Here is a 25,988-nt window from a genome sequence, read left to right as displayed (position 1 = left end):
ATGAAGAAGGACAGTAGGTGCGTGGCGACGGTGTGGAGACCGGGTTAGTTAGTGAGAGAATGTGAGAAAAAGAAAGGAGCGGCCACTGTGGCCGCCTGTGTGATGGGTATTTGTGAGCTCTCAGTTCTGACCTTTCTGGGGGATGCTACTTTTACCACGTGTGGCAGCCTTTATTCAAGCCTTTCTAACACTGAACTCAGCACCAGTATAGATCAACTGAGCATGATTCTAAACAAACAAGCTCTGCACTGCCAAAATGAATGAACAAATTTTTTTTTTAAAATGAATGAACTTTGGAAAAGAACTGAAGAATAAGTAGACATCAGTGTTTCAGAGGTTCCCCAAAAACTTTAGGACAAACTTAAATCTGTAGTGTTGATGATTTATATATCTTAAAATCAATGTTGTGTCACCGTGCCATCTTCATTAGAGGCTTTTTGATTGCAGGCCATCAGGTTCTACAGGAGTACGTATGCCTGCAGAAGCTATAAAAAGTGTCTCCAATTTCCATCCATGTGGTAAAAGCCAGTATTTTTGGTGTGAGTTCCAGTCTGCCTGTCAGGGAGGATGTACGATGAGTGGCCCGGACAGAAGAGATCATAAAGCAGGCTGTGATTGACGGTATCTTAATGGAGGGGGACAGATCAATAAGTAATATCAGCAGGTTTTAATTCAAGGCAACACACATAAACCTTTACCAACTTCACAATGTCACTCAGTGTTCATAAAAGTTTTCTCCACATCCCCTCGGACAAAAAGAGATAAATCCATCAAAAAGTCGTCTCAGTTTTATAGTCCTCCCTCCCTCCTCTCTTCTTTCCCTCCTTTCATCCCCCCCTCATCTCCATTTTGATGTCTGTCTATTAGCAGAGGGTGAGGCCTTTCCTGCTCTCACATCCAGGGGCTAAATTAGCTCAATCAGCCCCCTTTCACCTCACTTCCGTGGGCTTCAGGCTGAGTGACACACTGTTCCCCTGGGAAAAAGGGAGGGGGGACTCATGTACCCTCACACACACCAAGCCCAGCAGCCAGAAGGAGACTGTGGAAGGAGGGGTGGAGGGAGGGAGGAGGGGGGGGCAGGAAGGTAGAGGGAGAAAGCGGGGTGAGGAGGAGATAGGTGAGAAGCAGAGAATGAAGCTTCATTCTTTCATGCCCCGATAGAGGATCCATCCACATCTCTGAATGGAGCTCCTTGTTCGCTGCTTGTTGAGCTCTAAGAAAAAACCTCAGTGATTATTTTACTTTTCCCTCTTCCTCACCTCTCTGCAAGGCACGCCGGTTCTCAAGGTGCCTTGCCAAACCCACTTCAAGAGGCCCAACCATCAGAAAGAGAGGTGATGAGAGTTTCTCAGTGTGTCTCCACTCACTCCAACCCCAGTACACGCAACGCCAGCGCTGAACTCCGCATTCCCGTGCCAACATCTCTTAAATTGCACCTTCATGTTTGATTTGTCTCAACCCTTCCCCTCTCTCCCTCTTACTAAACAGCCACCCAAGTATCTGTGGAAGTGCAAGGCAGGCACTTCTGCTGCGGTAATGTGTGTTGGGGGGGGGGTGATGGGCGAAAAGGTTGTGATCGGAGTGAGCCATAAGATCTACTCTTTGCAGCTCTACAGGGATTTATTAGACTGGGGAGTACATTAGCATCATAAAGACCCAGGAGAATGGGCCTGTGGATGGGCTGCAGACACCACCACTACACTTTAACATGCTCTGCGGCATCAGTCAGTGTGTGTGTGGATGAGGAATAAGATTACCCAGATTTAACTTAAGAAAGGCTGTTAAACGGTTTATGGATCATCCTGAAGCAGCTGTGGACTAATACATCAGGAGATGATGGAAAGAGCTGCAATAGGAGAAAAGAGGCCAACAAAAGAGGGAGGCAGGTGAAATGTGAAGGCCAACACCTCTGAGAAAATAGGGCGATTTTACCAAACTGGCACCAATAAAATTCATGTCAAAACCTTGATATTTTTTCACAGTGAAGGTGTGTACTGGGAACGCTGTCCTGCTATGCTGGGACTTTATAAAATGGTTTAATTCACCAGTGAAAAAAAAAAAACAGCAATCTGCCACTTGTGAACAAACAATTGTAAGGCTGCATTCTTAAGTAGCATTTAAAACCGGTCAATGCTGTGACAGTAAAATCACAGAAAAGAGTTCAAGGAGGCGCAAGGATCGTATTCTACAGTATAGATCTCTGGTGCCCCCTGGTTGACATATTATGTAATAACACTCAGTGGGTTTGTCTAATCTGTTTAATCTAAGCTTTTGTTACCTAGAGGGACATAAAGTTGACTTGCATTCAATCTCAGGAGACAAACACTAAATTTAATCTTTAAACCTAAAAACGGAACACCTAAAGATTTTCTCCAGACATGTTTGAAGACAAAACAAATACTGCTTGGAATAATCGAATTTACGTCTTCAGATGAATAAACTAGATTTTTTTTTTTTAAATCTTAAAAATACAGACCCCTTCTTCCTTATTGAAAAATACACAAATATATACAAATATACAAATGCTGTTCATTTCAAAAGTTAAACCATTAGACACAAGATTTCACTGAAAATTCTCAGTGCAAGTGCAGTTGTGTTTTCTAGTTTCCACATGGCAAATGTGTAAGTGGCATATTGGACGATGACGGGCTTCCATACTAGTTGAGTTTACACAAAATCCACGTGTAAGTAAACATCAAACTGAGGTTTAAGCTGTGAACAGAGAAACATTCCCTCTTCAGCAGACAAAAGTCAAAACATCTTTCTGTGCTGTCAAATTCCTCACATTTTTGAGTGGAAGGGGACTCGAATCTTGTAGGGACCTGGCTTTTGTCCTCAAATAGAGTCCCTACAATCATCATTTTGTCCCCATGTACACACAGTACACACGCACACACATTTTTGTCCCACATACACACAAACATAAGGACACTCAAGTCATATCAATCAAGAAAAACACAAAGAGCCAGTAAATGGTTTCTCGTAAAACAATTTATATTCTCAGTAAAATCAGAACCACTTTTCCCTGTGTAGTTTGCTCTGCAGAGCGCCCTCTAGTGGAAGAGTAGAGGAGGTCTGAGCAGCTCTTTGGAGTGTTGGCTGGGTGACAGTACAATAGTCAAACTATGGTAAATAGGGAAAAGGCACAATTCTGGCAGACAGACAGAGGCAAATGCAAAGTCAGTGATACAACGCCATGGCAACCACTCCTCGGCTCAGAGTTTATGTGAAGTCAGTCCTTTTTAGGTCTCCAAGGAAACCACAGTCAGGGAGGAAGGAGGCATGGCGACAACGCCGACCTGCTTCAGTCTGACCAGAACCAGTGGTAAACCTTACATTCATAAAATGAGCAATTTGAATTTAATCAAATCAAAGAATCACCTCCCATCTACATCTGGCTCCAAATTTCAACGTTAAAACAGAGAGAAAAATAAAATCCCCAATCATATAAAAATGGCATCATAAATGTACATAATCTATTCATCTCTCTAAAGTCACTTGAAATCTGGAAGTTTATACATGGCTCCCCACTCTTTCCCCAGTGAAAGACTGGTGGCATAAATGTCTTTACAGTGTACCTCCTGAAAATGGATTTGAGAAGCTAGGGTAGTTTTGGAATATTACTGAAATAAAACTAAAACAACAAATACAAATAAAATACATTTAAGTGGCTTAGTGGCATAAAATATCTGAAATAAATCTTATTTCATAATTCTTCCATGTACAAAGTCAAAACAATAATATAGTTTCCAGTGCTTTGGGAGATAAAATAAACAACAAACTATAATAAAGAAAACAAACACTTCTTTTAATCAAAAAAATCACCATGAAAGTTTTTTTTTTTCTACCTTTATCAGTACTGATCATAAGCTATATCAAATCAAAGCCAAGCCCCAGGTCTACCACAGCAGAGATACATCTCAGGTACAACTCAACCTGCCCCAGCCATGGCTGTCTCAATAGTAGCCGGTGGGATGACGGATTCCCTTTATGTGGCAGTTTGAACAGCAGGCCTGCGATTTACCTCTACAGCTGGCAGCTTCACTCAACTCATCACGGGAGAGACTGAAGCACAGGGGACTTATTAACGTGCTGATTTGAAAACAGCCTCAAGGCACACTGCACTGTATGTATGTATGTATGTATGTATGTGTGTGAGCAATATACTGCTTATGCGCGTGTAGGGTGGGCATCTATGTGTTTATAGCATGCCTATTTGTGGATCGAATGAGAGTGCAGATGCATGCAAATGTGTGCTAATGCTGGGATTTTACTGCGAAGACTTCAACCACTTCTGCTGTCAGCTGGGACAAACTATCGCTTTCTCTCTCTTTCTGCAGTATCAAACCCTGTCACTCTAACTTTCCTTCATCTAAGCCTCGAGTACAAGCCCTGCAAAGTCACTTAGTGAGAGAAACATTAAATGTAAGAATATAGCTAGCACTGAAGCGACCTCTAAAGCATTTACAGGCATAACTGAACGTGATATTAAGTCTATACCCTGGTCATGACCTCTAACCTATAAAACCATGCCTTTGAGGAGCAGCAGCTGCAAAAATCAAACGGCACATTGATAGGGGTTATGGCCCTGACACAGTTCAGGTTAACATCTGCTTCTACTTAAAAACACTTGTGTATTCTGTTACAGTACCTGAGTATTTTGACACCTCACCGATTTGGATGACACTGTTTTTTGAAGACCATCAAATGGTTTTCTTTTCTTTACTCTCTTTCCAAAGTCAACACACTTTACAGTGTCTGTGTGTGGATAAACGTCATAACAGTGTAAAGCGTTAAAGGATTAATAACTGAGGGACAGCAGTGTGTATCTGTGCGTGCCAACGTGTTTGTGAGGAGACAAAAATTACACCTAGAAGTGGAATAGATGCAATAAATGAAAACAGATTTTTGTCAAACACCGAACAGCAAGCGCTTGGGGTGAAAGAAAATTGATTGAGGAACAGAACAATGTGACTGGACTGCATCCGCTTAAGATAAATTATGCATGCGGGACCATAAAGCTATTTCCATTTTTATTCACTATCGTTCATTCAATCATTTATGGTTACTAAAAGAGGTTGATGTAAAGGGGAAAAAAACTTGTCCTCTATCGAGTGAGACAATGCACTCGGTTGTCCTTGTATCTGATAACTTCAGTCTAATTAACTGCTGGTTTTTGTCCCGTGCTCAATTATGATTCAGAGCCACCTTTATGGAAACAAGGCCAAGTGCGCTATATAACTCCTGACCTGGCAGTGTTGGTTGTAACCCTTGTAAATGCTCAGTCTGCTGGGCAAAGTTTCAAGCTGCTCAGGTTATCTCACACACACAGCTCAGCTGTGTGAGAGCTGTGTACCTTCTTTTGTCTGTACCATTAACAGATAAATGTACCACAAATGAGTGTCATTGGTGTGTGTTCAAATTGTGTGATGTGTATAGTGTGTGCAGCATGTTGTGAGTTTGTGCTGGGTGAATATCTTATGTGATGAGCTGATTTCTTTCTGTTGTATGTGCTGAACATGTGTCGAAGTTTGCTTTTATGTACTGTGACTGTTTACATATTTACTGCACCCTCCGTGAAACCTCTGCATGTGCATGCGTGTGCTTGTATTAACGCACCTGTGTATGTGTTGTGTATGCATGTGTCTACAGTATGTCTCCATCCTCTATGCTGAAGCTGGATCTACGGCTGGAGTCGACCGAGGCCTCAGGAGACATCGCAGAGAGCAGCGGGTCTCCGCCCATTGGGGACAAGGGCTCGTCCATCAGGAAGCCCAGCTCGCCTCTCCTCACTTGGACGTCCAATCCACCCAGGTCGCCCAGCCCCGACATGCCGTCTGAGAAGCTGGGTATCCCATCGCACAAGTCCAGCGGCTGGCCATAGTCAAAGGGCTGGGAGCTGCCTACAGCTGGGAACTGGATGGGCGGCTGGGGCTGCAGGTGCTGGGGGAGAGGTGGCAGCTGACCTTGTTGAGAGTGAGCGTGACCCTGAGGTTGGAGGTGGTTTTGCGGGAGGAAGTGGTGCTGGTGGGCCTGGGGATGAGCCTGGTTCTGGGGTAGATGCTGGGACTGATGGTGGGCTTGTACCTGGGGGTGAGAAAGCTTCTCCTCGGGGCTGGTCTCTTGTTTTATATAAGGAGCCATCAGGTCAACTGGGTTCAGGCCAGAGGGAGATGTGCTGGGCAGGCCGTGCATTTGAGCCTGCATCTCCAGCTCCTATTGACAGTTGGAGGAGGCCAACATCATCACTATCAGTGTATCTGCTGTGTTTTTGTGTTTCTGCATGCGTGTGTGTGTGTGTGTGTTACCTGGATGCGTAGCAACAGCTGTTTGTTGGCCATCTCCATCCTTTTGAAGTTGTTTTCCACCTCTCTGGTCCTCTGCACATCCTTCTGCATGCGTTTGATGTACTCGACAGATGCCCGCAATATAGTGCCTTTGTTCCAGCGCACATCGCTATGCACACAGAAAATTACACACAGGCAATTTCCATACATGAGTAACTGACAGTAACTGATTTCATTCAACAGTTTCATCTGAGCTAAAAACACAGCAAAGCAAAGCAACTCACAGATCATTGGTTTTGGGGATCATGGTGCCCAGCTCTTTGATACGGTCATTGATGTTGAATCTCCTCCTCCTTTCAACTATTAAAGAGGACAGAAAAGATGGGAGGGGATCATAAAATAGGAAGAGACATGAGAAAATACATTATGAAGACATACAGTACAGAGGAATCAAAGGCATGAAAAGGGACCAAAAAAATGACATGCAAGCCAGATTGCAGCCTTTGGAACCACAAAAGTCAATTTTCAAGTATATGTAGCATCAACACAAACTGTAACAGCAAAGGCTTTATTCTGAAACTGATGGGTTGGCATCGTAGTGCACATAACAAAAGTACAGATCAGTGCATATTGGAAGTATACAGTAAAGTGCAAAAAGGAAAAAAAAAAAACTCAGACACACACACACACACACACACACACACACAGTCACAGGCAATTACACTTAAGTGCCAGAGCAGCAGAAATGACCAGGTTAACCATCCACCCACTAGTTGCACTATGTCAGCTAAATCAGAGCAAGGATGTATAAAGCTGTTTTTGCAAGAAACAGATTATGGTGTGTGTGTGTGTGTGTGTGTAATTTCATGGTGAGAAACATAAAAGGGGGTCGATAATTTGGGCACAGGAGAGGAATGTAGAGGAAAAGACTTACTCAGGTTGTGGTTGTCTTTCTTCTGTCTCTCCTTGGCTAGTGCACGGGCTTCTGCGTCTTTGCAATAACAAAAAGCGATTAACTAATGGCTGAGACTGTGTCACGTCTCAACAGGAACAGTTTTTCAGTGGTGTCAACAAATGCCACAACATAAACCATGGGACAAAGTAGCAAAGCAAATATTTTAGACCCACTCAGTGACAAACAGTTGTTAATACAGCATGCAAAACTTTTGACTTTCGCACCTGACAGTTCTCGTTTGATGGTCAGGTTGGCAGGACATGAGTTACTGGTCATAGCAATGCCTGGCCCCTTCATCCCAGGACCTGTGTACACATCCAGGTGACTACTGGACAGTGGGAGCTGTGGACACATGCAAAACACAGACACACGCGTACACAACAAATACCACACATTTAGAAAACATTGCACGCGTGACATTTACTTTGATCAATTAAAAAAATAATCACTTCATTAAGTCAACTCCAGACAATTGCAGTTCATAGATCCCTGTGATAAAAATAAAGGAGCAGGGAGCGTGAAAAAGCATTTGTGTATGCCTTTCTGTTCTGCAATCACAACTGCCTCATCTGAAACCACAATAGAACGTGAAGAAAGCTGTGTGACAGCTTTGTTGACCATGAACAGACAGGCTGTCAAACGCACTCAGAGGTTCAATGAGCAATGTTCTATTTCTACTGAAAACTCTAAAAATACCTCACAAAGAATATAATGAACACACAGCACCCCCTTACAAAGTCCTCAATTTAACATGAAGTCACATTACATAAAATAAATTTTTACTCGTGATTTAACAAATGATATGAGAAGACTGGATGTTGAACTTGACTGAATTTAAAAAACGTTATTAAAACGTAAAGTTTGACAGGAGTCAAACTTCCTTTCCTAGACGACTCCTTTACAGCTTCACACACCTTGGTGAGCACCTTTATGAAGTCAGTGTTCGTGTTTAGTGCGCTGTAAAGAGGAGATAGCAGGAGATAATGCAATAATATCACACCTGAGAGTGGCCTGCCAAACACATAGCAATGATTGACTATCATGCTATCTATCTTATCTTTCTTTATGGCTTGATTCTCTCCTCTGCCTTCTCCAGCCCCCTAAACTCACACTTGTGGAGAGGTCTCCTAACTTTTGCACTTTAGACGTTGTGTAACAGCTGTGATTTAGTTTTGTGTGCACTCCTAAAAAGACATGATTTCCTTTTAATTGTGTAGTTTAATGAGTGCGATGGACTTTTTATGCCTTGCTGCCAACCCTGTCGTACTCCCTGAAGTGAGGGCAAATGTGACGCTGCTAATGAGGCCTGAGAGATAAAGAACTCAAAGGAAAAAGATACCTTATCTGCTGGCTACTGTGTGAGCTGTGAGATCAAACACATTCACACACACAAATACATACACGGACCTCTGCAGGTTGACTTCTCTATGTAAATTAAATGCTCAGTTAAAATTCTCACTAAAGATCTAAAGAACGGAGAGATGAAGTATAAATCTTCACTTGTAAGAAAAAAATGATACAGTTATGATTTAGAGCTGTTTGGAAAAACATCACAATAACCAGATCCTCCAATACTGATATACTATGCTGTAAGTGAAGATACAAACTACTTGTATGTTAAGCTGTTCAAATGGGAGATAATCTGTCTAGTTAATCTTAATAACATTGGACTTCATGGTAACAGGAACTGTGGTTTTCAGACGGCATTCTCAAATACTTCTGACATAATTTGTAGAAAAATGTGACTTGGTAACTGTCTTCTAAAGTCAACATTAAAAACAAATGCCTCCCCCCGCTGCGGTTGTTTCATGTTTTCTGCTGCTAAAACTCAAAAACACACTTCGGGAAATAAAATTAAATTAAAAAAGAAAAAAAACCCTTGCTTCTGCACTGACCTCCCATGAAAGCATGACTGGGACTCAACATGGCACAATGTCACCATCTATACACACACACACACACACACATACACACATTTAAGAGAAGAAACTGCTCATTTGTGCCTGGTATTCAGTGGTGTTCCCAGCTCTTAGTAAACTTTGAGATTCCAAGAATTCCATGGAGTTTGCCGCTTTAATCCGCATCAGGATTAGCAGGTGAGTTTTACTCACTGGTCTGTCAGTTGGGAATAAGGCTCCGAGTATTGTTTCCAGTTTGTTTGAACACAAAACACTGCTACATATCAAGCTTTACAAAGCATCAGTAATATGTTGTGTAAATTCTAGCGGCCGTTTGAGTTTCTAGCTCAGTCAAACTCTTGTGCTAGCTTCCCGCACACTGATCATCCTCAGCGTTGATCAATCACCTAATCTAATCAGTCTGTGTGATGTTATACACGCACACACACATTCAAACAAATGCATGTAGATATACTCACAATGACTAAACCAATCAACCACAGAGGACATACTATCAGATAAAGCTACAGGAGAGTGTTCTGGTTCCCTCTCTCTCTCTTTCTCTCACAAACACACATTTGTAGTAAACCTACTAACTAAATCCCAATGCTTACTTTAACCCTAACCTAATTCTAACCTGAACTCAAAAACCAAGTCTTGACCCTCAAACAGCACTTTGAAGGTGTGTCAGAAAGTGAGGACCAGCCAAAATGTCCTCACTCCAATGGTCTAAACCTCAAACTGGTCCTCACAATGCATAGCCATACAGGCAAACACACACACACAAACACACAGCTGTGAAAGCAGTGTGTCCGACCACACAATGCGCCTGAGCTTGCAGCAGTGTAGACCCCAACATGATTCTCAACATCAACTGAAACCTGGGCAACAATCCTGATTCCAGTGCAGTAGCACGCTTCCACACACAAATATAAATATAACTTTTAAAAACGAAGCCCACCCCCCCCTGCAGTCCGTCCCAGCGATGGCTCATCTTATAATCAGGGACCCGAGGCTTGGAGTTAGAGCTGCCGCCGCATCAGTCCAACTTGTGGTTTACGCCAAACAAAAGCCAACTCCTACAACACTAACCAAAGCTCACATTATTTAGCAGTCTTACAAACAAGAGCATCTCAATGTCTTACCAGCTGAATCTGTTCTCCTTCAATAACTTCCACAATGGCATACGTCTTACTCATCTCCTTCATCCTCTACTCCTTCCCTCACTTGGTCGGTACGTCTTTCTTCTTCACTCTCAGGCACAAGCAGAACACGCAGCTCTCTCTGGCACTGCCACGCCTGCCCTGGGAGACTGACCTCAGCAGAACCAATTTGGTCTGTCTTCTACCTCTGCTCCCCACCAAACAAGAGTGAACTTTCCCCTAACTGGACTTTCAGCCTGTTTTCCCCTTGCACAAATTGCCCTCATCCCCCTTTCCCTCCTCCCTTCCTTTCCTCCCCCTCTCCTTCTCCACCTCCCTCTCTCTCTGAATGTCTTGTAAACAAGTTGAACTCTAACTGCTGGCAGTTTAATTGTTAATTTTCTGAGTTTGTTCCCTCAAACACAAAGCACTGTACAGTCCTCATCTAATATGTTGTGCCTACAGTTTCTAACTCTGTTCCACTGGGATGTTTAGGGATGGAATGTTTAGGATTTAAGTTAATCATACACTTCTGCATGTGTGCATGTGTTTGTGTAAATGTGTGCATAAAGACATAAACTATTGCTTCCTAAGAGGACATGCAAGGACAGACTGACAACCAAGAAGGCAAGTTTTGGAGCGAAAATGAGAACTGCTTTGCAACACTGAACCTTTGTTAGACTCACTGTGGTTGAACAACAACACAAACTAAGAACGTTAACAATAAATGAGGTGGGGTGGCAAAGATAACAACCACATAGAGGCAGGAGCAGTGGTTAGAGGAACTAATGAAAAGCCAAAGTCTGAGTACTGATGACTCGGCATATCCAACCCTATGACTCATTTAGGGCAGACTGGGCCCAAAATAAGCCCTGGAGCAGATTAAGAGAACTACACATGCAGTGAATACAACATTTGGGAATTCTAGTGTTATTTAAGGGTGATACATTAAATGTGTACAACCCATGTAAGCCTACATGCATGTATCTAGTGTATTACATCGGGATTTGTGATGTAATCCTAATAAATTCTATGATCAAACAAACAATACAAAGCATAGAATGTTTCTTTAATTACTTATTCTGCCTATTACTGAGTGAGTGACTGAAATATTGTCTTTAGAATAAGTAAAAATAGCAGCTATTTTTTTTGAAAAGGTGAATAACTTCAAAATCAAAATTTCTCGCCAATTTTGAACAGTTTACTAAACATAGTTGTATTTTCACAGTTCTGTTCGAAGGAAAACATATCAGTCTTTACATATTTACACATACTGTAGAAAATCTATGGTGGTAATCAAACTGAAACAACAGAAAAAAAGGAGCCAGATGGATGCAAAGTACATCATATAAAACACAATAAAACTTAATTGTTCCTAAAAACACATACTTATGGTGCATTTGGCTCCACTATTTTGACTCTACTTACTGTGTTGGGCATCTGGACAGAGTCAACATACGCCTGAATATCATCATAATTGGACTGCATGCTGATGATGTTATCAATGACCTCATCCATCTGAAAAAAAAAAAAATAGGGCAGGAGTGTTAACTACATGGTTAAGAAAAGCTCAGTGAGCCATAATGTCTAAGACAGATACTGGACTTAATTTCTATTTTAATGTTAAGTAGATACCACACTGAAACAATGTCACTACATTTACTAAAGCATCTGAAACCTGAAGGCACGTAGGCCTCCACTGGAACTTTGCCTACAGGTGCAGGCACTCAAGAGAAAAGATGAGTGCTATATCATGGAGGCTAACCTGTGAAACAATTTGCTCTGAGAGACACAAAGAAGTGAGGTCGAGCGTTGGAGGAGAGGGGGGGGTGGGTCAAAGTCTGCCAGGTTCAAAGGGCCTTACTTTCTGCTGTTTCGCTGTCACTAGTTAAGCTGTAATTACTGTTGCGAGGCCATAATGGAGCATTTAAATTCCAATGATAGCCAGTGTCAGTTATTGCCAGTTAGTCAACACATTCATCTGCACGCCTACTGTACGCACTACACATTAACATCAACGCATTTACAAAAGCTACTCCAGCCTACCAAAGACCAATTAAATCATTATGATGCTTTCATAAAATGTGGAGATAATGTCACTTTGTGGGTAATATTCAATCCTCATAATTTTATATAGGAGTGTAATTAAGTCATATTTTGGGGATATTTGTTCAATCTGCTTCTTGTAAAATGTACTTTATAACTTGACCAGGAATAAATGTTTATGCCACTGTCTGCACAGACTTGCAGACGACTACCTCGTTCTCATGGCTGGAGCCGATGTTGAGCATGGCCATGGGGCTGTTGGGTGCGCTGTTGCCAGACATGAGCTGCTCGGTGCGCATGTGTGGGGACTGGAGGGGTGGGGGTGCAGACGCTGAACCCCCTGTGGGTCCCATGTTTGTAGGAGGAGAGGGTGGAATCAGCCCTGCTACTGTGTGGACCGTCTAATGATGGAGAGAGAGAGATAAAACGAAGGTGACGATGGTGTTAATGACTGACAGAATACTGACATAGATAAATGTACTGCAGTACTATGTGGACTGTTGACAAACCAGACAAAAACAGAAAGACAGGAGTTGATCTAATGAGAGACAGACAAGCATAAACCAATATTTACAGTACAGAGTAAAGGCATCCAGACAGGTACCTGTTTGGTGGCACAGGTGGTAGACAGGTATTCTTTCACCTGTTGCCTCCGAGACTGACGGATGTGGTAGTCGGTAGGATTCTCAAGGTGGGTCTGTACCTGTATGAAAGATGGACAACAAAAAGATGTGATCAATTCTTCTTCAATTATAAATTTTGCACATTCAATCCAACTGATCCAGGTCTTTGTTGATCCTGTCAATGATTCCTCTTTGATTAACTGTCTGGTGGAGACACAGGGAAATACAGGTTTTATAGCAGTAATTTGGCGTTGCTGAAAAATTCAACCTGTCATCCAAACCTATACTGATTCACCCAACATGACTGACAGCCTATGACTTATATGTTCACAATATTACAGATAATTTAATACGATTGAGGAAAAACACACTTAAGCTGAGAGTTTCAAAACCATAACAAAAACCTAAAAAAGCCGTCAAAGTGTAGAGTAAACATAGTTCATCTATAAGTAATACTATAATCTACAATACAGTGTATAAATGGGACAATATTCATCTTTTCTTGCAAAATGTGCATTTTTAATTTAGATATTCTTATTGTGTGGGTCAGGTTATAGATTGATTAGTACTAACTCGATGGGTTACAGCTCTTACGTGAAATTAATCAATCATATTATATTTCTGGTACCTGCTTTTCAGTTCACAGGGCTATCGTCAGAATTATCTTTTAAATTATACAGAGATGTAGTGTGTTTTCCAAGCTCATTAGCTCAGTGTAGTTTAACACTGATATTTAAACGCAAAGCTCACAACACATTGAGTATTCAGATGTACACCTGTTTATCCCTGTCCTTTAACCCAGGGATGGGACTGGGGCGTAGCAGCATTTAGACAGTAGTAATGCCTACAGGGGTAAAGCCACACTAAATCCTCTGGTGTGCCTACAAAGAGCAATGGGCTGGCCTCATTCCTTCACATCAAAGGGTAAAGCTCAGCAGAGAGCAGGACTGCTCCCCAGTGCTACAGTGGAAAGATTCAACTCCTCAGCCCTCCAAAACCCCCAACCAGATTAAATCACATGAACCAGAAACTTTTCAATAACTACATTTTCCTACTTTTTCCTTCTACTTTGTATATGCATGTGTTTGTATTTACAGCAAATTCTGACGCAGTGGATAAACACACATGATTTGCTGTCAGGTGTCTGGGTTTCGTAAGGCAAAGGAACAACTACCCAGCCATAACTATCTGACCTATCTGGCCCAGCTCTGTCGGCACAGCAGGAGTCCAAAGAAACACAGCACAGGAGGTTTGACAGGCTCGGTGTGCCTGATGGACAGATAGCTCACCTTATCTACAACATGAAGGAGAAGGCACTGACAAGTCTAAACACTGAGGTTTCATAAACACCATTCCACACAAACACCCACACACACACACACACACACACATGCACGCACACAGAGTAAACTGTCAATGCATCAAGTTGCCACACACAGTTACCAGTGCATACAAACTAGATTTACTGTTCCACATAGCATAAAGCAGCATACACAAGCACATAATGGGAGTATTGCACAAACCCATATACACATACAAACACACACCATAAAAGATAAGGACACACAGAGGCATCTTTGGAATCGGGCAAAATGTCACTTCAGCTTTATCTGTCCCTGTCTGACTCAGGCTATCTACATTGCTCCTGTCTGTCCTATCGCAAAACATGTCAAACTTCTCTTATCTACTGGTCTTCCTCCCTCTTCTGTCTACCTGCTTGCTGCTCCACCGCATTTTTCTCGCTTTGCCTTTTTGCAAATCTGTCCCTGATTTTTCCCTGTGTGGCAGTGCTGCTGTGTGAGAGGCTAAGCCGTGTCCTCCTATTCTGTCTCCTCCTCTGCAACATGTGAGTAGATTAACAGAAGAGCTGCAGCCCCTTGTCTTTTTGACCCCCCCACCCCCCTTAACCAACATCTTTTTTCTCTTTCGCCAATCCACTCCGGGAAATCTGTTCAGCAGTTTGTCTTTTTGTTGAGGCTGCAAGTGAGTCACAGAGATTTCTCTACACTCATTATTTTATTCCCATAGACTGCATGGTGGTCCAGTCCAATTCTGAAAAAAAGAGACTACGTAGGAGGATAGAGGATATTCTGTGCTCAGTGGACAATGGATCAAACCACAGATCCCCATTTAAGTTTTTGTCCTCTCCCTGCCAAACTACTTCATTCTCAATCGATAATGTATCAGTCATGCACAAGCCCTGCATTCACACACTGACCAGAAACGATAATTTTATTAAGTGATCAGTGTATGAACAAAGAAATTGCACTAGAATTTTTCAAGTCATTAATCAAGCAAAATGGACAAGAATCCATTGGTTCCAGCTTATCAAAACTAAGCCTTTGCTCAGCATTTACTTTTCTAAAGACGTCACCCTGACTCTGGGAAATTGTGATGGGCATTTTTCACCATTTTCTGAAATTGGATTGGCTAATTTAGCAATTAGTTAAATAAGAAATCAGTTGAAAATAAAATTCCTACTGACCTTAAGAACCTCCACGGGGACCTGCATGCTTTGGTAATGCTGTGGGGTGCTAATGGCCGGGGTGGGTGCAGGTGGCACGGCCATGCGATGCTGCATGTAGGGCTGCAAGGCTGCATTCTGTTGCTGCTGCCGCTCACGCTGCTCCTCTTGCTGCAGCTGGTCTCGCATCAGCTGGAGACACACAAACACACGCATGCACACATATCACAGGATTGCTCATTAAAGCATTCTGACCTATAAGCTCACTGTGATGGGTGGTGTCGCTTTCAGCTTTTCTCTGTGCCTCTGCTTTTTTATGAGTGGACATGAAGGGCTGACAGCTTGTTAGCAGAGAACAACTGGTGACACACAGATTTATTCAGTCACTCTGTAAGAATATTATGTACAGTGCATACATTATAATATGCAAGGGCCAAACGGCATGGCCAGATTTATCAGTGGAAAAACTGGTTGCATGTGGATGCCCTTCAAATAAATGGCACACCCAGAGTCCCTTCTTCCCCACTATCCACTCAAATAAACACTACAAACTGGTACCTGCATCCGCAGCCCGATGCGTGAGGCCATGGCTGGGGGGCGAGGGGGCAGGGGAGGGCGAGCCGACGTCAGTGCACCGCAGTCCAGCCCGAGAGGTAGAGGAAGCTGTGGACGAAAAAAGAATAGAGAAAAAGTGAGTTTGGTAAGAGGAAGAAGAGGTCAAAACGGGGAAAATGTGAACAGAGAAGGATGGTGGAAATTAACAGAATTACAGATAAAGATAAGTCAGAGTGTTGCAAAAAGTAATCTTCTCCGCGGCCTGATTCAGACTCTAGCTGTTAACGGGAGAATTAGTAACAAGAGAAGAGATGTGAGAGGGGAAGGGGAAGTGTGCAATGTTGTGATACACTTTTTTTATATATGTTTACTGAGCTGTGTCTTTGTGGTTAGGTGCTCTTTACGTGATGCTTCTCTCATGTGTTGGCCTCGCATGTGTTTGTTTAACGGTGAAATGGATAATCAAAGTAGTCTGGGCATCCCCTTCCCCAAATCAAGATAACAATCATGAAAAGAAAACATGATTGTTATTGTCCTTATGCTAATTAGGACAGTAAGTCCACTGATTCAATGGTCAGATGACAGTAACAAGTTTGGTCAAAAGATCTGAAACCCACATCACATTACTAACTATTGTTGGTGTCCAACCAAGTTATGTCATGAAATACACACAAACCATACCATTCCCTGAGAGCCAAGAACAAACACACATCAAAATCAGTGTGTTAATGGGTTGAACACACTACTACTACTTTTAACCTCTTAAATACACATGATTCTGTGCAACCTATAAATAAAAAAGCTTTGGTGTTGTTGGAAGACATGTTTCCACCTGACACCTCTGGGAGCTTGGACTTTTCCACTGGTGCCACTCCATTTCCAGGTATACCTGAAACATTTATCTTGATGCACTACAGAGCAAACTGTATTCATCACCTGTCTGCCACTCACATGCACTCAGTAATCCTCCTGAATCAAACGCACCAAGTCAAATTTTTAGAGGATTCACTACGTCTAGAATAGATCAGGCTCTTTAAAGCATGTACAGTGTAGATGTGATGTCTGCCTTGTACTTAAACATGTTAAAAACAGACAACAGGACTTGTCAAAGTGTTAGTAGTGTTGTGACACATCAAGCAATCTTTAGAACATTCTTTGTAAATCAGCAAAATATTTGTTTTGGTCATGGTTACTGGTTATTTTTGAAGTTTGGTCCTCAGAGCTCATTTTGCGATGCTTTATATGTATATCCTGACTCACCATTTGTTCAGTTTTCTCTGGACAGAGTTGAAATTACGACTGACTAATCAAGAAACCCTTGTTCATGATCATTTGCATTTGCTGATCATTTGCAACATGTATTCATGTAAACAGTTTTTATTGAGCGTTTTGCAGTAATCAATTTATTAAAAATAAATGTTTAAAACGTAATAGATAAAATGTCCAGTAGTTTTCATTCTCCTGCAACCAAATCTTGATTCTGTTAAGTATTAATATATTTCTGTTATATTCAGAAGTGGACCCTGGACCTGTATAAAAAACTGAGCATCTCAGATCTTCCTAAATGTTTTTGAAAAAAGCTATTTTTCGTACTTTTCACTGGCTGTTTATTTTCAGTGGTTTTAGTTCATAGGTGAATATCTGTACTACACTGACTTCAGGGTTTTCTGTGTGTGTGTGATACCTATTGAAAGTTCTGTCACATCTAGAAGTTACTTGATCCTGCATAAAAAAACCACAGATCTTGATAAATAACTGGAAGGTCCCACAGGTGAGTTGGTGTGGAATGACCCACCTGTTAAAAGTTTGTTTGTGTCGCTGTTGTAAAGTCATGTAAAATGTAGTTTGACTTAAGATCCACTCCAGAAATCACACATCACATTAATCTGTTTTCATATTTGATTTGGTCCTTTTAAATCTTCCTTTGCTTTACAAATTAAAGAAGTAACAAATCCTACAACTATAGGTACCGGCATGTTTTTATGATCTATTTTAATGCCTACTATGGTTAGTATTTTAGTTCTGCCAAGGGCAGTTCTGCCAAGGGCCCAGTCATGTAAACAAATGCAGCACTGAAACTAAAACAAGCAGCATCTCCAGTCTAACATCTGCACATTCTGTGTCACTCTGACATCATCTATTAAGTGGCACCACATCTACCCTCATGGTCAAAACAGGGCACTGGGGTGAAGGATTTTAGCTGTAATAATCTCTTGACCCAGGTCTGTTCCTCCAAAAAGTGGCGAACTGAGACTTCCTCGATGGTGGAGAATGCATGTGGGAGTCATGTGGTCTTGTTCTTCCTTGGTGATCATGTGAGCAGAAAAGCCACGGGGAACACCCATTACCCCTATAAAACATCTCCTCTTTTCTCACACGTATACACTCTCACAAACATGCACACACACTCGGTGGGGACTCCCGGGACTGATAGTTCCCCTTCTGCAATGACTTGCGGTCATTCCCTACATGACTAGTCTTGTCTGGGCACACAAAAGGTGAGATTGGGAACCTAACCTACAGGGGGACATGGTCCTACTCTATTCTAATGTCTCTGCTGATTGTGATTTATTATGAGATGAGACACGGACAAGCAGTGACAGAGACATCAGTCAGAATCTGATTCCTCCAGTCTGTCATCAGAAACACTGTCTGTATATGGTCATAAAGAGAGAAAGACACAGAGAGAAAGACAGAGAGAGAGAGAAAAGCTCATTGTGTGTGAGGTACAATAAGAAGGGCAGCTCCTATTGAGAAGGACTGAAGCCGCCTGTTGTCCGAAGTGTACATTTCAGCACCCGAGGGGGCACACACTGCCCGCTTTGTGCCCATTAGATGGCCCACATGAAAAACACACACCCATGCAGAGATACACATTCCAACACAAACATGTACCAGAGCTCAAGGAAAGGCTGACTCCACACTAGCAAAATCAGACCGCAAACAAAAAAATACTTTTATCTCCGTAAAGAAAAGGTAGAGAAGTAGATACAACCGTGTTTTCCCGTAACAGTCATAACTACTGGTGCGTGTAGAACAACTTGCGTAGCAGCTGCTAACATCTGGAGCTTTAGAGGAAGGCTCTTTTGTAGTAGCAGTAGAAACTGTGCCTTTCAAGGTGCTTAATACTTACACAGACAAACAAACAAGTGTGTGCACACATATACACACAGTGGTGGAATGCTGCACAGTGTATTTATAGTCTGACAAATGGGGTGATTACATCTCCAAACTCAATCGGCAAGGTAGGAATGCCAACCGGAGAAGGACATGTGCACTGCGCTTCGAGAGGCTAAGGATAGACCTGTGTGCAGCACAGGTTGTAAAGTCCAGGCAATATATTTTGGATATATAAATAAAAACAACATTGACTCAACTTCCACCAAATAGAGTATAGCCGACCACATTAAGTTTCACTTACTTCCAGCTTAGCATGCTACACAGAGTCAAGTTACAACACTTCTCCAACACATCCATGGCTATCTAACGACACAGAATTTAATATTTGGTTGGTAACAAACAAAGACTGAAACGGGGTGCTTTTCAAAGAACACATAAAACAAGACTACTGGCACAGTCTGTCTCTCAGACACAGGTCTCAGTCCCCTATGTATGGGCAAAGAAGTTTCAAACTCATCAGCTTAGGTTAAAAATGAAACTGCTCATGACTCTAGATATGGTGGCTTCAGTGTTTACATAACACAACCTAACTTTCCAACATGTGAAGTATGTATCATGTAGCCTCTAGCTATGACTAAGCCATGACACATAATATATTTGTGCTATAAAACATGCACACACAGGAAGGATATCACTTCCTGCTATCATGTGGTGACACACTGCTACCAGGCAGCATGATCTCCCACATGGGCCTTCCCATTGCCTAGCATCCACCAGGGTAAGCAGGCATCTGTGACGCAGTAGGAGGACACAGCAGCCATTGTGTGTTCAACGCTGTGATGTCACAGCCCCTTCACTTCAAACACTGACAGCCAGTGGGAGGATGCAGAGTGGAGGAAGCCCAGGTCAGAGGTCAACTCTGGATTGTGCTACAGATTAGTCACAAATGTACATGGCAGCAATACGCACATGATACTCAGAGGTGCGCAACACATACTGTAAAATACATTAAACATGCTGTGCACAATGTGTTGACAGCTTTAGATCCTTCTAATACATACATGTGCAAAGTGTGACATTAACATTCATAGACACAAACACACAAGTACATACACACTTGGGGGCACTGTGGGGCCATGGCACCTGTGCTCAGGGACATGGTGTTAATTTGTGGGGTGTTTATTTTTAGAAGTGACTGTGCAATGCCTAGGAAGGCCTTTTTGACAGCCAACAGTTAAATGTGTCTACTTAAACACATATACTCAGGTGCCCTCTAACAATAATGCATGTGTGCGTTCATATGCACGTGGCTACAGATGCATAATAAAACTGAACGACAGTCTACAGCCATATTTGAGAAAAAGAAAAACAATAAGATATTTTGTTTCTGTCTGAAGATCACAGCAGTTTTGTACAGAGTAGTGAGAGTAGAGAGAAATCCCTCAAGGTCACACAAATGCCTGAACACCCCTTGACAACACAAAGAACCTGGCCAGGCCCTGCTCTGTTACACAAAATCATTAGAAACACAGCAAGAGATGTTGAGCCTCACTCATGATAAGGTAAAGACATACAGGTTTAAGTCATTTCTTGTTCTATGTTTCAAACTATTAAATGCCTAATCCAACTCCCTGTAATATCAAAAGGCTTCCAAATGTAACACTGCTCTGTGCACTTCACCAGCCTTTCCTTCACTGCACCGGAACATGCGCACTCACAAACACACACCCTTTCCGCGTTAAGCTATCTGTCTGCCTTCTCTAATGACTAAAATAAACCCCCTTGCTCTCTGTTCTCCTTTTCAGGAACACCCTGTTCCCCTGAGCCATGGTGTGTTTTTTGTTTTGTTTATGTGCGTGCGAGAGTGTGTGTGTGTGTGTATATCTGCGTGCATCTGTGCCTGTGTTTTTGGGTAGGTGGGGGTGAGAGGGGTCCCATGCACATAAAGGGTAAGTCTGCATATGTATTACTGCTCTACAGTGTCTGCTGGCTTTTGAGTAGAGTCTTTTAGAACATGTAAACAGACCTGCAGTACCAATATTCCTAAACCACTGCCACCACACACACTCAACGAGTAAGGTTGGCAGGATTATGTGTCAGAGCTGGCATGGAAAGTATGGGGTCCTTATCCCTTCCTCTTTGGTCTCACACACACACAAACAGCTGTATCCCTTAGTGACAGAACACCCCGAACTCTTCTGCATGGATATGCAGACAGACGGACTGGCAGACGGACGGACAGTCAGATCATGTTCAAACACTCAAGGCAAGTATTCTGTTGGGTCAGTTGCTGCTTTAGATACTAAAACCTTTCTGATACCATCTCACATCTGTACTAGTTACAACAGACACTAGGGATTTAGTTAGAGCACACAGGAGTTGAGTATGAACACCAGAGTGGATAAGGTCACTTCAGGATCCTAGAAATACTTTTGTTTCTATTTATGTCAGGATTGCCTGCGGTGTTAATGCAGGGTAGATCCACAATCCCTGAATGGGTGGATTTCTACAGTTGTATAAAAACAAAGGCACACAGATGCACACAAAAAGCCACAGAGACACTTATACAATTACCTGTTTGAGAGGAAAAGAGTTCACAAAGAGGAATACAGTCTGCTTATGCTGCTATGCTGATGACTACATGTCTGGACGGATGGATGGCAATCTGCATGGGGAGGTCATAGTGCAGAGAGGGATGAAGAAAGGCAATGAAGGCGCAAAAGAAAAGAGAGAAAGAAAGATGAAAACAAAGAAAGAAAGAGAAAAAGAAAGATGATTAGTTATAAAATGTAAAACCAGTAAAATCTGACAGATTGAATATATAGCTGTAACATAAAAATGTGTGACTGTTAGCTGTGGACAAGCAGCAGAAGAGCAGTGGAGTGTTTAAGAGTGGGAGGCAGCAGGTGTGCAACACACACTGAAGAACTTAGAAGAGAGAAGAATTTCCATGGCGGAAGCAAGGGAAGCAGCAGACCATGGTTAGATGCACTGAGAGAGGATATTCTAAACTATTTCAAGTTTTTCTCTGTAATTATGTCATATGAGATGCCTTTGACTCAGTTGTTTCTCACACAGTAAATTGCTGGCCATCATGGAATCAAGTTTGCTATAAGGGGTTTTGGCACCCTCATATCTTGTTTTAGCTTTTTTAACACCTCCTCTTTTCAAATGAGCAGAGGTTTCAAGTTTGTTCTTGTAGAAAGTTTCTATAATACAAAGACTAACTGAGTTGTGAGTTGTCGGAGGTGGACATAAACTTTGATGTGACGCCTCTAAAAATCACACAAATTATCATCAACAAGCCATTTCTGCTCAGCAACCAACTTTCTGAAGATCATGTGAATGAATCACCACAACTCAATAACCTTCTGTGTGAATCACAACGTCTGTCACCTTCTAAACACAGGCTATACATAGCTGACAAAGAGAGACCATAACTCAGAGTGAGGTCACTGCTCGGCAGATCATAAAGAAGACATTAACGTAAAAGTACTCTAGTGAAGAAAGGACAACAACAGGTTATCGGCACAAAAACACTCTCAGCCGCATCTAATCAAAGTATAACACGAGACACAGAAAACACAACAGACCAGGGTCATCAATAAAAACCACAGTGCATCACTTCCCCTTTCCTTCCATAGGTTTTCACAACTCCTAGTTTTGTCAAGGGTGAAGCAACTTCCTCTGCAGACAACCCAGGGAAAGAACAAAAGCTGTTTGTCATGCCACAATCTCTAGGACTGAGGAATGCTTTACGAGAAAGTCTTTTCTTGTTTTCACATTGATATCCATTTAATATAATACTTGAAAATTTAAAAGAAAAACTCTAAAATAAAGTAAATGTTATCTAATGTGAAATCAGTGAAACCTATTCTCTGTCTATCCAAACTGGTTAGACACATACAAGACCATGCGGCACACACACAAGTCCTACAAAGAAAATAATAAGACAGACATGCACTTACAGATGTTCACAGTCAGATCTTGAGATTTACATCTAGTCAACCTGTTACAGTGCATGTGTAGTACAGCAGGCCGCCAAACACAAAAGATCTCTCCACACTCTGACCACAGTTTACCATTTCTGTTTCTCAGATTGATTCATTTTGACATACAAACAAACTGTTGTATTTCCTGTAGTAACTTTCATTGTCCCTCCACCAGACTGCCACACAATCAGTACCATCTCCGTGCCTCCGCTTAGCTGCACATAACCAATCATACATTGCTAAACAATGCAGTAATGACTCTGGATCCAATTTCTGTTTTTGAAAGGTCAAACTGTATGTAAGTGTATCAGTTGGTTTACTGTTGACAGCCATATAACCACCGCTTGTTCTGCTGCTACTACTGCACGATACTAAAAACACGAGTCTGATTTCTGGTTTAATCAGCATGAATGAACCTCAGACTGACAAGTGTCCAACCACCAGGCAGTGAGAAACACTGATACTGATGCAGACGGAACACTATGCACAAAAGTTTTCTTACCAGCAACTCTCCAACTATCCCAAAGACAACATAGTGTATCCAAGAGATTTCTGCTCCTCCACGTGTTAATACACAAACTCCCTGACAGAGAGAGACAGTTGTTTGCTGGCTGGGCTAGATCAACTACTGCATATATATATATGCCGGTTCACTGGTTCTGCCGCCACTCCTCCCTCTAACAGTAGGCTGAGTGACATTCACTATTAGTCACCTTCCTCCCTCTGTCAGAGTACCAGCTCAGCTTCCTATTCCTCCTCCTCCTCCGCCTCCTCCTCTTCCCTTAAATTAGCCTGAATACCGTAGTCTGGGGCAACAACAAGGAGAGTCCTGTGTCCTCTCTCTCTCTCTCTCTTTTGCTCTATTTCTCTCTAATGTGGAACTTCTCCTTCAGTCCAGCCTCCGTCTTAACCCTGTGAGCCCGTACGTATCATATATGATACCCACATTTCTGGGACTCATTGCATCACCATCAAGCATAAACTTTGCATTTAACCCTTTTAGATGAACTCTTATGCTCGTATACTGACTCCTGGTGGACCCCCCTCACTTTTCCAAATGTTTTGACATGTGTGATACAAACAAAAAATATACTTAGAATTTTTTTTTTTTAATTTTTTTTTTTTACATTTTGTCAAAGGGACAAATAAAGAGTTCATATTTGAAAAATTAGAATTTTCTGACCATTCTTTCATAGTTCAGGTCTCACAGGGTTAAACCAGTGCAACAGCATTTGCATACAGTAACACCTGAAAATGTGCGTGCAGTAACACACACAAACCCTGGAGGCTGGTCCTTATTTTGTCTGTCAGGCCACAGTGTGGGGTTTTTCTGGAGTATAGGGCCGTGAATCAGCATATTTACTTCTTTAACTGTACTCACACCAACTGTCACATGTATGTAAATGCACACACAAATCTGAGTGCTTTGATGGCATAACATTTATCAAACCTGCGAACACAATCGTGTTATCATACATTTACTCCTTATCATAAAAAAAGCCACATTCCATAACAATAAATTCATTTTGTTATCAGTTACCAAAGTCCCAGTCACTGCATTACTACGAGATGAATGAATGGGTGGAGGAATTAAACAAAAAAAAGGATGGATGCACTTTGAAAGATGAACCAACCACAGTGCACTGAATCACAGCAGATATCTAATAAATGAAGCAAATGGGTCTAGATAGACGTCACAACTGTCGCATTATGAAGGTGATTACACAGGAAACACAATTTCTTCAGAGTGAGAAGAGATTATTTTAAAATATTTTAGATGCTACAGTGCAGTCTAACACACAGGTGGTAACTTTCACTATTAAAACAATGTAGAATATCATTATATTTCAGTAAGCGCAGCACTCAATGAAATGTTATAAATCCAGGGCTGCAACCACACATGAATGCTCATTCCTGTATGCAGGTTGCTATTATAAATAAATTTAATGTTCACCGATAAAAATCATGAGCTTTCAGTTTCATATTTTTCAGCTGAAGTGGCTCCATGGGAAGGTATGTTTATTTATTCCCAGCAATTGGATGTTATGTACAAGCCCTGTGAAAGGCTGCTAGGTTCAGATTAAAATAAAACTTCCTCTGAAAAAGGGTTGTGAGATTTGTTTACAAGAAACGGCAGCCACATTGTGAATCACTTCTCTTAACGCTTGTGCAGTAATTTTTATGCATGCCCCTGTAAAAAAAAACAAAAAAACAACAACACTCACAAATGCAGAGTAGTGTCTCAAACAGACATGCTTCATCAAATATTTACACACAAGTACATCCCTCCAACAAAAGACAGACACATAACCAACTAAAGAAACAACAGAAGGTAGGATAGGGACTACTTGCTGATAGGACCTTTAAAGGAGCCTCCTAGTGGTGAGATCATGCATAATAGTAAAATATTTTCACTTCAGAACTAAGAAGATGTTTGTTGTCTGTCTTCTAAACTACAATATTTGGGAGAAGCATCTGCCACAGGAGATCAGGGGTTATTCTGTGCATATGTGTAACTTTAATTTTCTTCCAGTTTGGAGACTATGTAATAGGCACATCTTTCACTAGTTTTTCAAACGTTTTTCAACTTTCAACCTATTTTTCTGTCAGCAAAAAGAACATATCTTTGTTACTGTTTGACAACAACTGCAAAAGATGCCTAAAGCAAACAAGCGAAAGAAGATCATTTGGAGCTACTGCTGCTAATATAGCATGACAGAGACAGTCGTCTCCAAGTTTCTTGCGGAGGTGCCTCCTGCAGACCTCAAGATCTGTTTCTGAGACAGGACCGGTGTATATCACTGCCACGGAAATAAACACGGATGCAACGGTAGGCAATGAGAAAAAACATTTCTTTGCTCCATCCACTCTTGACAGCTCACAGTGAAACCTCTTTAACTGTTTTG

General features: G+C 41.8%; 1 protein-coding gene across 5 annotated transcripts in view; it reads right to left on the bottom strand.

The window, feature by feature from the left end:
• Positions 1–3,026: 3,026 nt before the first annotated feature.
• tfeb (transcription factor EB) overlaps positions 3,027–25,988 on the bottom strand; it is a 31,151-nt gene continuing 8,189 nt past the window's right edge. Inside the window, exons 1-12 of one of the 5 annotated variants that reach the window (XM_041033707.1) lie at positions 23,585–23,829; positions 21,665–21,755; positions 15,974–16,078; positions 15,437–15,607; positions 12,933–13,031; positions 12,541–12,729; positions 11,711–11,800; positions 7,467–7,584; positions 7,222–7,278; positions 6,572–6,647; positions 6,309–6,456; positions 3,027–6,216 (exon numbers count right to left, since the gene is read on the bottom strand). In XM_041033707.1, coding sequence (XP_040889641.1) covers positions 5,647–6,216; positions 6,309–6,456; positions 6,572–6,647; positions 7,222–7,278; positions 7,467–7,584; positions 11,711–11,800; positions 12,541–12,729; positions 12,933–13,031; positions 15,437–15,607; positions 15,974–16,003 — 1,548 coding nt within the window. In that variant the 5' untranslated portion in view covers positions 16,004–16,078; positions 21,665–21,755; positions 23,585–23,829 and the 3' untranslated portion in view covers positions 3,027–5,646. Of the gene's footprint in view, positions 6,217–6,308; positions 6,457–6,571; positions 6,648–7,221; positions 7,279–7,466; positions 7,585–11,710; positions 11,801–12,540; positions 12,730–12,932; positions 13,032–15,436; positions 15,608–15,973; positions 16,079–21,664; positions 21,756–23,584; positions 23,830–25,988 lie in introns of those variants that run through there. The other 4 variants (XM_041033705.1, XM_041033703.1, XM_041033708.1 and 1 more) reach the window with 4 other exon arrangements.

This window comes from Toxotes jaculatrix, chromosome 3 (assembly GCF_017976425.1).
Source record: "Toxotes jaculatrix isolate fToxJac2 chromosome 3, fToxJac2.pri, whole genome shotgun sequence".
Classification (NCBI taxonomy): Eukaryota; Metazoa; Chordata; class Actinopteri; family Toxotidae; genus Toxotes; species Toxotes jaculatrix.
The sequence above is the reverse complement of the archived record's forward strand: the minus strand, read 5'-3'. Positions and strand labels throughout refer to the sequence as shown.